Source organism: Aythya ferina (assembly GCF_964211825.1).
Source record: "Aythya ferina genome assembly, chromosome: 2".
NCBI classification, from domain to species: domain Eukaryota; kingdom Metazoa; phylum Chordata; class Aves; order Anseriformes; family Anatidae; genus Aythya; species Aythya ferina.
This window is the reverse complement of record NC_140297.1, coordinates 125,805,798-125,822,194: the sequence shown is the minus strand read 5'-3', so window position 1 is coordinate 125,822,194 and position 16,397 is coordinate 125,805,798. Positions and strand designations below refer to the sequence as shown.

At 33.9% G+C, this 16,397-nt stretch overlaps 1 protein-coding gene across 4 annotated transcripts in view; it reads right to left on the bottom strand.

Moving 5' to 3' along the window:
* Window positions 1–16,397, bottom strand: part of LOC311433186 (uncharacterized protein C8orf34 homolog) — a 170,267-nt gene that overhangs the window by 13,313 nt on the left and 140,557 nt on the right. For all 4 annotated transcript variants that reach the window (XM_084512074.1, XM_084512075.1, XM_084512073.1 and 1 more), the window contains 2 exons: window positions 7,222–7,342; window positions 3,710–4,212 (listed from right to left, as the gene is read on the bottom strand). In XM_084512074.1, the coding sequence (XP_084368200.1) occupies window positions 3,710–4,212; window positions 7,222–7,342 (624 nt within the window). The remainder of the gene's footprint in view (window positions 1–3,709; window positions 4,213–7,221; window positions 7,343–16,397) is intronic.

Sequence of the window (16,397 nt, the reverse complement as noted above, 5' to 3'; positions counted from 1 at the left end):
GAGATCTACCTTGGTGTAAGCAAATTGTTAACTCTGTTAGTAATCTGTTAAAAAATTCTAAAAAACTGCTGCAATGACCCAACATGAAGCTCAGGCAGCAGACCCAGGCCTTACAAATGTAATGTCATTTTAAACTGTTCTCTATTCAAGAAAAGTAGAAGCTTGCTGACTACAGCACTGAAATGGGGAAAGGGTTTGGTTCATGTAGTAGTATTCTTGCAGAAGGAGCAAGTGGCTCTCACACTAGTCAGCATGCTTTTTAATATTCCAAAAATAGAATGAAGAACTGAGCCAGGCAGTACAAGAGAATGGAAGTACCTGACCAAAAAGAGAGTCCTTATGACTTGTGCTCTATACACCAGTGACTAGGAGGAGACCAGTGCTGTGTTCAAATCAGCTGAAATTTCCCAGGATTAACAATGACAGACCCATAAATATTACTGAACACCACTTTAAACTGTCTGGATGAAAAAAGTAATTGTAAAATTCCAAGTGCTGAGAAAACGAGATGGCAAACAAGGGAGGCAGTAGTATTTTCATCTCTACAGCTATTGATAACTATCACAGCATTGTGTCACTTTAATGGCATCCATCCTAAGGAGATAAGCAGGATTCAACATTCCTTTGTCAATTTATACAAAACACCAAAGGATACAGTAAATTCATAAAGGTATCTCTGCAAAAGGATTTGAAACCCTGATTTATTAGTTTTATAGAAATAATAAAACTATTTCTCTAGGTAGCATTTTTTGCTATAATTCAATTCAGCCTTGAACAGAGCTGATAATGGAACACACCTGTTAAAACTTTGTAATATTATGTGTGCCAAGAGGCAGAAACTTGTCCACAAAATCTCAGAACATTATAAGTCTTGAGCATTAAATTAAAATTCTTCACAGCTGATATGTTAAGTACTTGCCAAATTATTTAAGACTTGCGTTATAACAAGATTAAATCATCCTGAGCTATAGCATGAACTTTATCAAAACTTATAAAGAACTCTGAATTGTACTTTGAATGCTTTTGTATTTTAGACTTCTTATCTTTGAAACGCATTACAGACTAGGAAGCATAGATAAGGCATTGAGAAATATGTTAGAAGTCCTGATAACCAAAAAAGTGACAGCATGCACCTTGTAAGTCCACTCATACCTGTTTTTTTTTAAATTCAAGCTCTTTATAATAAAACACTTTGCTGGTACTCAGTATCTGCTTCCTTTTCAACTGACATATTCTCATCAAATATAGATCAGTTTTGTACTGATTAATTCCATTAATGCCACATGAGAGCAAGGAAGCAGATTTTTTTTCAAAATATTACCACAGCATCTTGTATAAGGTTGGTAATATAGCCACAGTGCATTCACATCTAATGGAAATTTCCTGTTAACACCGTAATTGTAAGAAAAATAAAGGCAATTTCTCTTCTTTTATTTTGCTGTTTTTATACAGGAAGGGGATACAAAACCTACAATGAAAGTTGCAAAGTAAGTTACAGTCTCAGCTTTTAGTTTCATACATTTTTAATTTGCAAAAGTACAAAGAAAGAGCTTTCTTGTTCTTCACATAGCTTCCATTGACTTTCCAAATTTCTCTCCACGGTCAAAGAGAAATCACATGGACAGAAATAGAGGGACACCTCTAACATGGCAAAACACATTACTGAACAGAGATACTTTCTGGGTATGATCTGTCCTTACCCACTTGTCTTTTCCTAAGTGAGCAGGAACTTGAATGGACAAAGACAGCTAAAAGAGCTCCCAAAGTTTCCAGTGTAACATTTCAAACATGAGTTTGGCAGCAGTAGATTGGCCAGACCTCCAACAGTCAGTTTCTGAGACCTGAGGGCTCTACAGCTTGACAGATGAAGCTCACCAGTATGAACATGTGATACTAGCCATTTTCCCCCTTGGAATCAGAGCTGGTCCCAAGAGAACTTTCCATTAAGTCAAAGGTCTTGTGATTGTCAGGAAGGGACTAATATGGTTTGAGCTGGGGGACTAGCAGCCAATACTATTGTGCCCAGTGATGAAGAAAGAAAAAAGTTTGTCACTTCTATCAGGGATCATAACAGGGGATACGATTCTGCACAGGAATGATGAGATTTAATGCCAGCTTTACAGTGAGCTTACTGGATGAGACTGGACATGCTATTCTATCTCTAAAACATGATATTGCTCTTTTCTTAAAGTACTTGAGACAAACATATGTACACATTAAAATAATGTATAACAAGACACTATTATAAGAGGTATCAGCAAAGTTTGGGGTTTTAGAAACAGAAGTAAAAAAACACAGCAAATGAAATGGGTTTTCAAGATTATTATTACTAAACCACAGAAAGACTGTGGAAGCAAGCATTTTTAATTGCCTGTCTTGTTACGGGAAGTATCAGAAGGGACTGAAAGAGTTGCTGTCCCTTGGTAGAGATTAAATATTCATCACATAGCACTTGTAGGATCCTGTACGACAATAATCCAAGTTGGCATCACATGACTACAGTGAAGTCCGAAAAAAATGATGTGTCTAGTGAGAAACAATGAATCCCTTCATTTCTTCTGAATATTCTTAGTTAAAAAAAAAAGTGAACTTCAATCCTCATTCTCTGGTATGTGAGAAAATTTCAACACACAAACACACCCATCCCTCCAAACAGTGGATGGATGATTTTGTCAAAAAAGATTTCTATTACAATTACATATTTTTTTCAAATTTCTGGCTTGAAAATATATTGACCGTATTCACCTTTGGCCATTTTTAAGCTGGATGAAGAACTAGCTCAAGTGATGAGATTAATGCACTGCCATTCAAAAACAAAAATGAGGATTTTTTTTTCCATTGCTAAATATACGGGTCAATATAGAAGGATTGGCATTTCCTGAGAAAAAATCACCTTAGTGAGGCATGTATCTGAGATAGACAGCAAGGTTATTCTTTCACAGGTGCTTTTATTTCCACTGCCTACACAGTAATGTTATCTTTAAGGCAGCTAAGGTTAGCAGAGGAGAACTCACTCAAAATTTACAAGGTACTTTAACTTCTTTTTTCTTTTTTTTTTTTTTCTTTTTTTTTTTTTTTTAATACAAAGACTAATCATATAAAAGCCATTAATATAAGACAGGAAGTTCTTATGCTCTGAATTAGTCTAGCTAACAAGCACAATAGTGATAGATAGTGATTCAGCAATGTTGGACATTTTCTCATTGAAGTTCAGCTTTGTGTTTCAGAAAATCTGTCCATTCAGAGATGCCTAACTAATCATTCCAGTATGTAAAAAAAAAAAAAAAAAAAAAAAAAAAAAGCAGACCAAGGAAATATTATGCACTGTCAGTGCAGCAGGAGGATAGGAGAATAAAATACCTTGGAATCATAAAGATAAGATAAAAAGATAAAGTTGTGTTTAATAGTCCAGACATATGCATCTCAGAAACTGTAAGGCTAATAAAACTGCTGTGCATTAAGCAAGATCCTACAGATCTCATGGATAATTTAGGGCATGAGTGTTTTAGTATGATTTGTGCAATAATCCTGACATTCTCTCATCAGTACTTCTCAAAGCTGTGCAGTATTTCCTTGCTACTTTTCATTATGTTTCAAGGTTTTTTTTTCAAAGCAGTAAGTTACATTAAGTATATTGATATTACTTCAACATAAAACACAATCTCATCTTCATGTTATAGTAGCAAAAACATTAAATTGAAAATCTTACTTCTGATAAACTGCTTCTCTGAGTAGTGACAGTTCCAACAACATCTCCACTCATTTGCACAGAGAGCCCTGAAGCAGCACTGAGGGTCCTCCCCATTTGGCTCTTAGAGGTCAAAGATCGGCTTCTGTGCATATTGATGACACCTTCTTTATTTCCTTGATTACTAGGGGTAAGAGGCCGTGACAGCAAGCTGTTTGGGGTCACAGGTCTGCTTCCCGGTGTTGATGGAGTCGATGACCTGTTGGTTTGTGCACCAGGTGTTGGAGGCCGGCTGTTTGCAAGACTTGAGACCTGTGCTCGGCTGTTAGCGGGCAACGGTGGTGATTTGTTTCCTTGGAGTTGAACATTTTTCCCCATTGGAGGCGGCACCTGAGGCCTTGGATTTTGGCCTTGTGCAGCTTGAAGATTGCCTTGATGGTCAGATGTAACTAAACAGTGGTGTTGGATACTAGGGCTTCTTGAGAGCCTTGCTTCTTCCCATAGTGCTAGGTCCTTTTCAATATCTGTGCACACATACAAACAAACACACACAAAAAAACTTCTGTTTCTCTTAGGTTTAAAATTCTTATTGATTTTCTCTACTATAAGTGACAACTTTAAATTGAGGAGAGAAAATCTATTCACCCTTAAGATATAAGGCATCAGAATCAACAGTTTCACATGATCATGTCCTCAGAAGTTATTTACAGTTGATTTACTGCACACACATCTATCCCACAGAGATACGATATTGCCTCTTCATTGAATCATCTAGCTATAAACGTCACTACAACCTACAAAAACCTCTCTCATCTCATCAAAGTTTTCTCTCTGTGGCTTTTGCAGTTTCTCATTAGTATCAAGCTAAAATGGAGCTATGAACTAAACTCACAGTCCCTAGCCGCACTGAAGGGCAATCCAAAACTGGTTCAAGATGAGACTTTTGATTCTGGTCTCACTGTCTATTGCCCAAACAAAACTCTGGGGCTCTTCACCTCAAGTACATCTAGATCTGTGATCCTGCTTGGATCTGAATTTTGTACTGTGGTCTGCCTTCAATGCCTCAGCAGGTGAAGGGGTCCCCAAGGTCTAGAATTCAAGAGAGAAAGCTGACTCCCATTTGGTGTTCCAGTCCCTACCCTACACAGGAGGACTATAAGGAACAAGATCCTATTTAAAAATGTAACAGTTCAGGTATAGTGAGGAAAGCATCTTCTGAATTCATGTAATTCATATAAATGCTCCTAATGATATAAATCCAACAAAGTTAGCTGAAGGTAAGTTAGAATTTAGGTTAGAATAGCTACTAAAGTGAAAATTCCTTGCAAGTAAAAATGTCAAGAACCTTATGGAGCAGTTCATTTCATCTCACACAATAGTTCTGAATTTTCACTCTCACTGATGTACTCTACTGTAATTTGATTCTGATGGTGACAGTTGCTTACCTTTAGAAAAGAAATGTTATTTTCCTTCAAACTGTACAAGCCAGAAGCTGTAAATCAGCATGGCTGCACTGACTTAATCACCTATTAAGTGAACATATATAAAATGTGGATTTCATTTTTATTTGCTCCTTAAAGTCCTAAAATAAACACTTTCTAAACTGCATATCAGAAAATCAGATTTTCTTGCAAGTCTTCTTACCAGGTAAACAGAATAAAAATAATATAAAATATTATAGGTATACTATACGTATAAAAATAATATTTTATGTAAAATAGTTAAATATGTGCCACCTTCAACATTAATATAGTTTGAAGTAGCACTTTGAAAACAGGAAAATAAGGTACATCAGGTTCATGTTACTACTTCAACACAAGAAATTCCTCACATTTAAAACACTATTACTAAAAAAAATAAAAAATAAATAAAGGTGATAAAAATGAAATAGTTGTGAAAGCCTCAGACAAAAGTGTCTTTCAACTCTTTAAAAATTAAATGTTCTGATGCTAGCCAATTAGCCAATTTTAAAATGTAGTTATTCTTTCTATCACACAGTTTCTAATATTTCTAATTGCCACCTCAACCTTACAATAATGTTACTAAAAACTGGCCTCTAAAATTAATTATTTCCATTTTGAAATAATTATGTCTTGAAGTATTCTTCCATAATGCTTTAAAAAAATCAATACATATCACTTTGGAATTTGTAAGATGCCTGGCTCTAATCCAGGGGCCAATAAACGACAATGTGGGTTACCTGTTTTAAACTGATTTCTGTCTTTGCAAAATTCAGACCTCTAACTTTCCCATGGTGATACAGTATGCAAAGAAATATCTGAATATTAAATGATTTAATAACAGCTAAATAAACATTTTTGTGGCTCATGTTTCCTTCATTTCATATAGTAAACAAGTCTGCAGGTAAACCATTTATGTTAATCATTTTTCCACATATAATTAACATGTTTTCATAATGTAATTGTTCAGTTTTATTTAGCACAGGTTTTCCTTCAATAACAGCTTTTTAAACAGTAATGAAAAACAAAACAAAACAAAACATATAAATCTCCAGCCACATGGTATTATTATCTGATACACAGTAAATACCAGAACTGAATTACGACTTAGCATTTTTTAAATCCCTTGTTAGTGTCATTTAAAGGAAATTAAAATGCAGACAACAGAGCAACACAAAGATATTTTACTTGCATATCAGAAATGCCAGAATAGGGATATCATTCATAATGCACTTACAAACTATGTATAGATGCACAACTGTTTATGCATTTAAAAGTTCTACTTGTGGTACAATATATTCTAGAAGTGTGCAATGAGCACAGAATGAGTATAACAAACAAAATGGGCAAGTTACTGGAATTAACTGCCAAAGGGAAGAGAAAACAAAACAAAACAAAACAAAACAAAACAAACAAACAAACAAAAAAGCACAACTCCATTTACATGTGATATAAAACAGATACGGTAACACAAGAGCCTGGATCTTAGACAAAAGTATTATTGAGCCATATGCAAGGAAGGAAAGGAAAACTGATTGCTTCAAAATCTGATTTTGTGAAAATGTTGTTTTCAAATACCAGGGTACCTAGGTACATGCTGACAGTTGATGTTACTCACTAATTTAGCTGTAGGCACCCACTTGTGCCAATGTTAAAAAGTCAGTTTTACACAGCATGTTCATAAGAGAAAGGCAAGCTCCTTAAGAAGGTGTATGTGAGACAGAGGACTATTTTTCATCGTTGCACAGGTAGTCCAAGTCACAAGTCAGGCATCTAAATGATGTCCTAGTATTGGATAGGACTAATTGATTACATTGCACTTACTGAAAGAACAGAAAGAGGGAGACTTGCTGATACCACAGACACTTCATCTTTTGCAAATGTATGAAAAAAATAAGGCTAAGCAAAAACACAGCATTATTATCTGAAGTCCTCTGATCTGATTCTTCATTGAGGACAATAATAAAGTTTTTACCTATTTTCTATCAGCATCTGAAAAAGATTGTCTTTTCCTTTGTCATACTGACATAGGAAGTTAAGTTACATTTTATTATCTCTTACTACCATACATACCAGCTAGATGTTTTTCCATGGTCTGAAGTTCTTTTGCTGCTAAGGAGTCCTTTAAGAGTTTCTGTCTTGGAGAACCTCCAGGTCTCACACCCATGGCATCCAGGGTCCAAGCTGGCTGAGACTTACATAGATAAAAATACATTAGAATACTTTTAATGTACTTTCATGTTTATATGCAAAACAATTTTTAAAAAGGGGATGAGAACTCATTTAGAATAGTGAATTTGGTGGGGGTACACTGTGCAGAATAAATAATGTTCATATGCAAAAAGTACAAAATATAATTTCTTACCTTAAATAACATAAATTGTAGGTGCACAAAATCAACAGTTCTAGGGTAATTCAAATATATACATGCACACGAGCACATTGAGACAACTTAACAGGACAAATTCTTCAATGATTTACATTCTATGCAATTCCAGTTACTTAGTGGGGGTTGCACTTACTTTAAATTACCATAACATTTGGCACAGTATCTCTGCAAAGCAGCACTTCTGGGAACATCACAGAATTTCCTAATCAAAATTGCCAGTGCTATTTTATCACTGCAAAAAGTACTCCTTTCAGGAACAGCAACTAAATCATTAAGGCAACATAGCCATTTGGAACAGATGCTGGCAAACATAACGCCTACCCAATCATTTCGCTATTGAATGCTGTGGTACTCAAAAGTTACCTGCATTTTCTGGAACCCATTCAGTAATTTCAAGTAATGGTTTTGAAATATAATGCTATGAGGTAAACTCAGTAAGTTTTTATATGCTTCCTTGAAATACACTAGAAGTATATGATGGAATCCATAAGACTTGGTTATAAAAACAGTGAACAAAACATTAATTAAAACATTCTTAACAGCCTATGTGAAACAAATTTTACTTTATTACCTCAGCAAAACATTTCATCTGCAGTGTAGGGGGAGTCTTACTTTCTCTGGTTTCCCAAAGAAATAAAGCTTATGCAGTGGTCTCATCATCATTTACCTCTTACTAATTTCTTAATCTTCCAGTAGATGTCAAACAAATTTAGAGAGGGGCCAGGGTTTCAAAGGCATTAAGCTGATGTAATCGCAGAAAGAAGAATGATTAAGCAGAAGAGGGAGACCTAAACTGATGACCCCATTTAGGGAAGGCACACAGAGGTCTGCTGCTGCAGTCTGCCGCGCTGTACCCAAGTCACCAGCGGATGAATGGGATCCTGCAAAGAGCTGCAGCACGTGGTGGTGCTCTCCTGGCTGGGCTGTGTCAGCATACTATGGTTCAAAGGATGTACACAAAATCAAAAGTTTGCTATCCTCTTTGCCCACAAACAATTTGCTTTAATTGCAAACATTGTAGCTGCCTTGTATTTTGTTTTTTGTTGTTGATTTTTTTTTTAATTAAGCATAATTCAACAGAAGTAAACTATTATATGGGATATAATCTATAAATATAATCTTTTAAAATCTTTTCCAATAAACACTGTATTGTATTCAACTGATGACTGTGAAGCATGTGTCTTTTGTTAATTTGTTAACACAGATTTATATTTATAAAGCAACAGCTATACTGTGAAGTTCCACATCCACACTTAAAAAAAACATTATTCATATTTTCTTGCATATGAAATAGGTCATACTGCAGGTAATCCTACCCTCTTAAAACATTTTAAAAACACAATTGACATTTTTTGATTTGCCAAATGTTTTTTGTTTTTGTTTGTTTGTTTGTTTGTTTGTTTTACAGAAGCTCTACTCCAGTTAAATTTACACATATTTAATCTCAGGTAAATATACAGCTGAATAAAACATAAATTACTCAGAAATGCAAACACATTTATTTCATACATACATACTTTATTCACCCATTTCCCCAAGAGATTTTGAGAATTTGCCACTTCAGTCCAAGCTGTGAATTCTCCATCCAAATCATAACCTGGCTTGTTGATGTCACCTGTATTAAATTACTCACATCTGTTTGTTTCTAACAGTTACTCCATAACTACCTCTAGATAGAATAGTAACTCATTGTATGAGTGATTCCTCTGAAATAAAAGAAACAAAATAAGAGATGGGAAAGAGTAATAGACCCTGTAACAAAAATTTAATATTCTGATTACTTAACCTATTTTTCCCATACTCTGATCTTCAGAATTTTATGGGGGAAAGAGGCCATTTTTATATAAATTCAACAGTGTATCTTTTCATAATTGGGAAAAAAACAAAAACAAAAAACAAACAAACAAACAAAACCAAACCAAACAAAACAAACAAACAAACAAAAAACAGCAGGGCAATAATAATGAATATAGGGGGAAAATCCCCAAGGTTATAAGGATGAACTCTTTTTATACAGTTTCATGCATAGATATAACTCTGATGAACTAAAGAATAAAAATTAGTCAGTGGGCTATGGTAATACTTGAAGACCAAATTGTTTGTCTATTATTCTCAACTCTATTGAAGTTTATCATAAACAAATAATTATGGGTTTTCTCTAACCCTGTAACCTCTAAACACATAGACTTACAAATGTTATCCTGCTGAGAGGTTTTCACTCTCTGTCTTCAATTTTCTATATACAAAATGGAGAAATCTTTCACTTCAACAAATGTCTATTGTTTCTTCTTATGTTCCACCTTTTCCTCTACCATACTTATTTCCTTTATGTACAGCAATAATGTAAGACATACCAACTAAGGTGACTGAGTGAAAGCATCTCAGCCTACTGCCCATAACAGAAACTAAAATAAATGCAGAAAAATTATTTTTTAATGGCAATCATCACATTAAAAAATAAAAAGAGTAATATTTAAATTAAATAATTTTCAGTTTAGAGACTCCAAATCACAAAGACAGAATAGAAGTCACAGAATCATTAAGGTTGAAAAAGACCTCCAAGATCATCTAGTCCAACCATCCCCCTACCACAGATATCAACCACTAAACCATTATCAAACATCAGCAATATTTTGCATGCTTCTATTCAGATTTTAAAATCTTGTATAATTTTTGTTATAACTAGATATAGTTATACATCTTCTTATAACTAGATAAACTGTGCATATTTTTTGTAGTATGTACTATCATAAGTTGACAACATTTTGTCTCAGAATAGCATTTCAAAAGACCAGAATAATATTCTAATACTAGTTATAGAACATGAGATATTGAATAGTAGCAATTTAATTTAATGGAAAATGATGTGCTTATATTGCCTTAGAATTAAACACTCAATAGAAAATAATGATTTGGAAAATCTGAAAAAAAAATAGAGTTTATTATGACATTAAAACTGCAGTGTAATGAGTTTTTTGCTCCTTCAATGATGCTAGATATTTCAGGGCTATAAGAAACAATATTTCATTCCTTTTGGAGGCAGGCTCAAGTAATTTGTTATATACATATATATATGTATATTAAAAAAAAAAAAAAAAAAAAAAAACTTAACATGAAAAATATCTTTTAATATTTTGAGATTATGCATTTAAGTGCATAATACATAAACACAGACAAGATTTCTCTGTTTCTCCAGCAATTTATGTAACAGCCTTATTCCTAAAGGATAAGCACAAGCTGAAAGCAAGGGATGTTAATAAGGAAGCTCTGAAAGCATGTCAGTTCAAATGCTTTAACAAGAAGAAATGAATTTACACAGCTACAGCAGAATTCAGTGTTACCATTTCTCTCCACTGGATGAATGGCAGCAGTTCAGATATCTCATTTAAGAGAGATTCAGACTTGCAAGTCATTTATTTCAATCTTCTTATTCCACTTTACTGAAAAGTGTCCTTTGTCTACTGGCCAGGTACAGCAGAGATAAAACAATCAATTTGGTTACCTCAGACTTTAATGATAATGACAGTAGACTGAAAGTGGTTGAAAAATTTAGTATGTATGCATAAAGTATATGTATACAAGTAGTCCTTTTCAATGCCTTCAGTATCTTCCAAACTGCAATTGCCCTTGATAGCTCATTAAGCTTTATAAATATTAGCACAAAATTTATAAATGGCCTATTCATATTAACAAGATTTTAAATCTAAATATGAGGATATTCCTGAAAGACATCCTTGCCTTTTCAACTTGTAAAAACAGCTCTGGGCCCTGTTCATGTCACCTTCAAACTTTGAAGGTAAGACGATGTCTCTTTGCACCAGAAATATGTTCAAAACCCTTGGGATATATTTGTTAACTTTTAAGGTCAACTATGCATCCATTTCTTAATTGGTTTTCTTTACATAACATCATTATTTCTTCACAAACAATATATTCATTAGTGTATTCTTTACTTAGATTACTTAGCAAAATTACTCCTAAAACATAAATTACAAAAGATAAAGCCAAAGGCAATGTCTCTCATCACTGGTTCCCTGAACTTCTGAAAAATACTGTAGCTTACTGGGAAAGTCATGGTGGTACACAAATACTATTAAGGATGTCATAAGAATAAGAAAGTTTTTCAAGACCATTATAAGTACTTCAATCTGCAGCAAAATGTCATTTTGATGGCATACATTATATAGCTTTTATCCCTAGAAAAAAAAAAAAAAAAAAAAAAACACAAACAGTGCAAATGTGAATGTCTTGATCTTGAGCTGAAACAACATGGGCTGGCCTGTAATACCCACAGATGCCCTGGGATTTCTGCAGATGTGCAACATTTCGGAATATCTGAGGCCAAGAGGAAGGCCTCCAAACTACCTACATCATCTGGAAATTAAATACCTGTTAGAAAACAAACTACCCCCTCCTGCTGACCATAAAAAAGTATTATGAAACAATGCAATGATATTTTTCTATGTCATTTGGGCCTACTTCAAATTAAAATGTCCAGGTACTCAACAGGCACGACCATGTACAAACACACATTCTCTTTTCAGGTGCAGGGAGAGTCCTCACCCCACAAGAGACAGTGCTTCCTCATTTTTAAAGATTACCTTTTAATGATGAATTGCATATTCACACCAAAAATACAGATAGTTAATCACAATAAAAAGGAGGTGAAATCTAATTCAATCCTGAGTTCCCCACAAGTTGTATATATGTTACACATTTTGATTGAACTTTTATTCTATATAAAATTATATATTCTACATAGTTTTGCTATTCAAGTGCAAATTTTATTGGTAACTTCAGGAAATAATATTGTAAAAAAGACCACCACACTTAATTTTCTTGTATAATCCACTATTTCTTTGTTGAATGGCTTGAATGTCTTAAACAGAAATATTTAACAGAGGTTCCTCCCAGTGCAAAAAATTCCACTTATTCAACAATTTGTTTGCAAGTGTCCTTTCCATCTGACCAAGAAGCTGGCAAGGACGATTGTTATTCAAGCTGTGGAGCTTTTATGCAATATTTTGTTTGAAGGTTAATCACACAACATTCATAATTTTGTAAGAGTTCACCAAAGTTTTAAATCTTTCAGCTACTACTATCTGTTCAAGCACTGGATGTGAGCTTCTCAACATGCTTTTTTAGGTACTGTAAAAATAATAAAGCTCCTCAGAGCTCAGATGCAATATTGGCAGCCACCTCTAATCCCATCTCCCACATTAGGGGCTGTTCTATTTGAAATGCCGTGTAATTGAAATTATAAGCTTTCTGCTTCCCATGGCAGCCAGCCAGAATATTTTACACTAAACCTTACACTAGAAAAATGGTAGTTCAGGTTAACTTACACATAGGTTTTCTGTTTACAGGCAAGAGAGGAGGAAATACATAGGCACCTGGTAATAACATTTGTTTCAGTTTTTGAAATATAACTACAATAATTTTTTTCTAAGTTTCAGTCCTGTTTTACTTACTGTTATTTGGACTAATAATTTTGAATTTGTCACACCAAAGATACCAAAGTTTTAGACAGGTAAAACAGGGCATTCATACATTTTTTTTTATTTTTTTTTTAAGTTCAGAAAATTCTTTCATTTTAAAATTACATGTTAGAAGATCAAATATTTTATATTATGAGCATTTTCAGTCCAGAACACATTTACCATTCTGTCTACAACAAGAAAGATATCATTGGAAGTGCCAACCATGTGCCCCATGCAATGCCTACCAGTGGGGCTAATGGAACTGAACCTGTGAGGGGCCAGGTCTTTCCACCAGCTGTCCTTATAGAAAAGGGCTGAAGTCTCCGCAGGGACACTGGGCAGCCATGCCATGTGTCACAAGGATTGGGCCAGTACCTGGGGAGCTAGGTTTTGCAATAACCAAAATGATGTCAGCAAGTAGAATACGAGGAGATAAGAAGTGAGAAAGCACTTCAGGTGCTTTCCAAAGCAAAAGAGAATATTTTAAGTAAGAAATTATTGCTTTGCAACTGTGCACTCAAAATGCCATATCTGTTTTATGAAACTTGTTTCATAACGATTATTTCTACACCAAAAAAATTCAAAGCATTTAATTTTAAATATGCTGAATTTCCACATACTTACAAAAGTGAATTTGGATTTGAAAAAGAAAGAGAAGAGAAGAGAAGAGAAGAGAAGAGAAGAGAAGAGAAGAGAAGAGAAGAGAAGAGAAGAGAAGAGAAGAGAAGAGAAGAGAAGAGAAGAGAAGAGAAGAGAAGAGAAGAGAAGAGAAGAGAAGAGAAGAGAAGAGAAAAAAGAAAAGAAAAGAAAAGAAAAGAAAAGAAAAGAAAAGAAAAGAAAAGAAAAGAAAAGAAAAGAAAAGAAAAGAAAAGAAAAGAAAAGAAAAGAAAAGAAAAGAAAAGAAAAGAAAAGAAAAGAAAAGAAAAGAAAAGAAAAGAAAAGAAAAGAAAAGAAAAGAAGGAAGGAAGGAAGGAAGAAAATACTAATTCTGGATATGTAATATATAAATATGACCTTTATAATTCATGCTACCTCAGAATCACACTGCTGTTATGCCAGATGTCATAGGAATCTTAAAATACTTATTTTAATGGCTTACCTTCTAATTGCTAAACAGTGACCCCAATCCAGCAAATGACATTTAGTTAAATACAGAAGCTTAGGTGATCTAAAATTGTTGGTTATAGTGAAACTTGTACAAATATTGTTACTTCCCAGTATTGTTCCAAGAGAAAATGAGGGAAAGCCTAAGAAAGTTTCTATCAATTACAATTAAAATTACACATCACTGGAATATAGCTGTATTCAACATGTACTAATACCATGAATTAAAAGTTTATTTTTTCTTTGTGTGTGAAGCCTCAAATCATTTCACAAACTGAATTCCCAATTAAGGAATTTCTGTATTTATCAAAGAAAATCCTGTGTGTATTCCATCTGGGAAAGCAACAGAGAAGTTCCAAAGGAGTAGAGAAAACAAGACAGAATATATTTAAATCAGAACACCTCTATAAAACAATTTATTAGAGTGTTTTTTTCCCACAGTAATAAAGAGCAAAAACCCAAGGCATTCTCATGTAAAAATGCCTTTTGCAGTTGAACAACTTTTCTTCCCCCTACCCCACAACCCTCTTTTTGTTATACTTGGATTGGTTTGCCTTACATGGATAATTTGCAAAGAAAAATACACCTTTTCATGTGTATATGACAGGAAAGATAAGTGAATGCAAAGGTTCACATGAATAAAAACAGTAAGTATGAGTCCTGTTACATTCAGTTGGCAAAAGAAGCAACTCAGAGTGAAGGCAAAGGCTACTCAGTGTGAATTGCCCACTGCATCTGCCCTGATTCTTTCTGTTAGTTACTGTAAATTTAGTTGATTCCCCAGATACCTTACTTTTCCATTACTGTCAGAATTCCAGCCAACCAAACTTTTCCCTAGTGTTTCCGTTCAGTGTTTTCTGGAAGATTTCTAGCCAAATATTTATAAGACTTGTTTATACAAATATAAAGTAGAATAAGACAAAAAAAAAAAAAAAAAAAACAACAAAAAAAAAACTTTGCATCTTGCCTAACACTTTTTATTAAACTAAATATTTGTCAAGAAAAAAAAAAAGAAAAGAGTCCTTCAGTAAACCACAATCTCTAAGGACATTCTGAATGCTTGATTCCACTTTGAGTCCTTGCAAAACCCTTGGGAAGAGTGCTGATTCCTGTAAATACTTCAAACTGATTTTCAAATATCAACTCTCTTTGAGAAAAATAAAGCTTAGCAAAAGATTCTGTTAAAAAGACTAAAGGGAAAAGGTCTAATTACAAAAATTTCCAGTCTCTCCAGACACGTAATACCAAAAATACACGTTACAACATCATAATGCAATCATAGTATAAATTACACTGAGCAATGTTATAGGCATAGATGTTGCATGTCTCTTCATATTATTGGCATCCAGGCTGCATTAGCCTCCACATGATCTTATGTGTGGACTTGTATACTGAACATGAAAAATATAACCTGTATAGCTTTTTTTCTGAAGACTTTCTAAAAATACTCTTCCATAATTCTTGCAGCTTTGTCCCACAACTTTTCTCAAAACACTTCTCTGAAGGTAAAGTCACATTTAAAGATTAGTCAAGTATACATGTGTAGAGAGAAATTTATGATAATGACCAGTTTAACTAGCAAAAGACTCATAGTGGGACACAGTACCAGTATTAAATATGGAATATCTTCACCTAGATCAGGAATTTTTAGAGGTAATGTGCACATTTGAGTGAATGTCATGAACCAATTTGTTCAATTTATGAGAAGTGTCTGATCAACATCATATTTATTCTACTTCTTCCTTATCTTGTAACTCATATCTCATATAATATCTGAAAATCAAGTATAGTCATAAGAATGTATTTTGGTATTAATTCTGAGGCCCTCTTCAGGCGTAATTCTTATTCTTTTAAAGAATTTGTGAGAATTCATTGCATGAATGCAATCTTCATAGTTTCCCTAAGGGGAACCTCAGTTCAATCTCTATATTTTGTATATGAAGATTGTCACAAAATAAGTCTCACTGGAAGTTATTAAGGGACCACAGAACAAAATATTACTCCTTCAGAGCCTTAAAATGCAACAGCAGTTGGATTTTATTTTTTTTTTTTTATTATTTTTTTGAGAAGATATAGGCAAACATCCAGTGTTTGACAGCTGAATCTTATGTTGCATAACAGTCATTTTAAAGAGAGAAAAGTATATAATCAGCTAATCACACTGATAATCAGTATGATTTAAGCTAATCACAATAGCTTAAAGATGCAAAACACAAGAGCCAAAAGCAGATGAACTAAGAGTTACTGGCTTATTGGTCCTTAGTAACAGAAGCAAA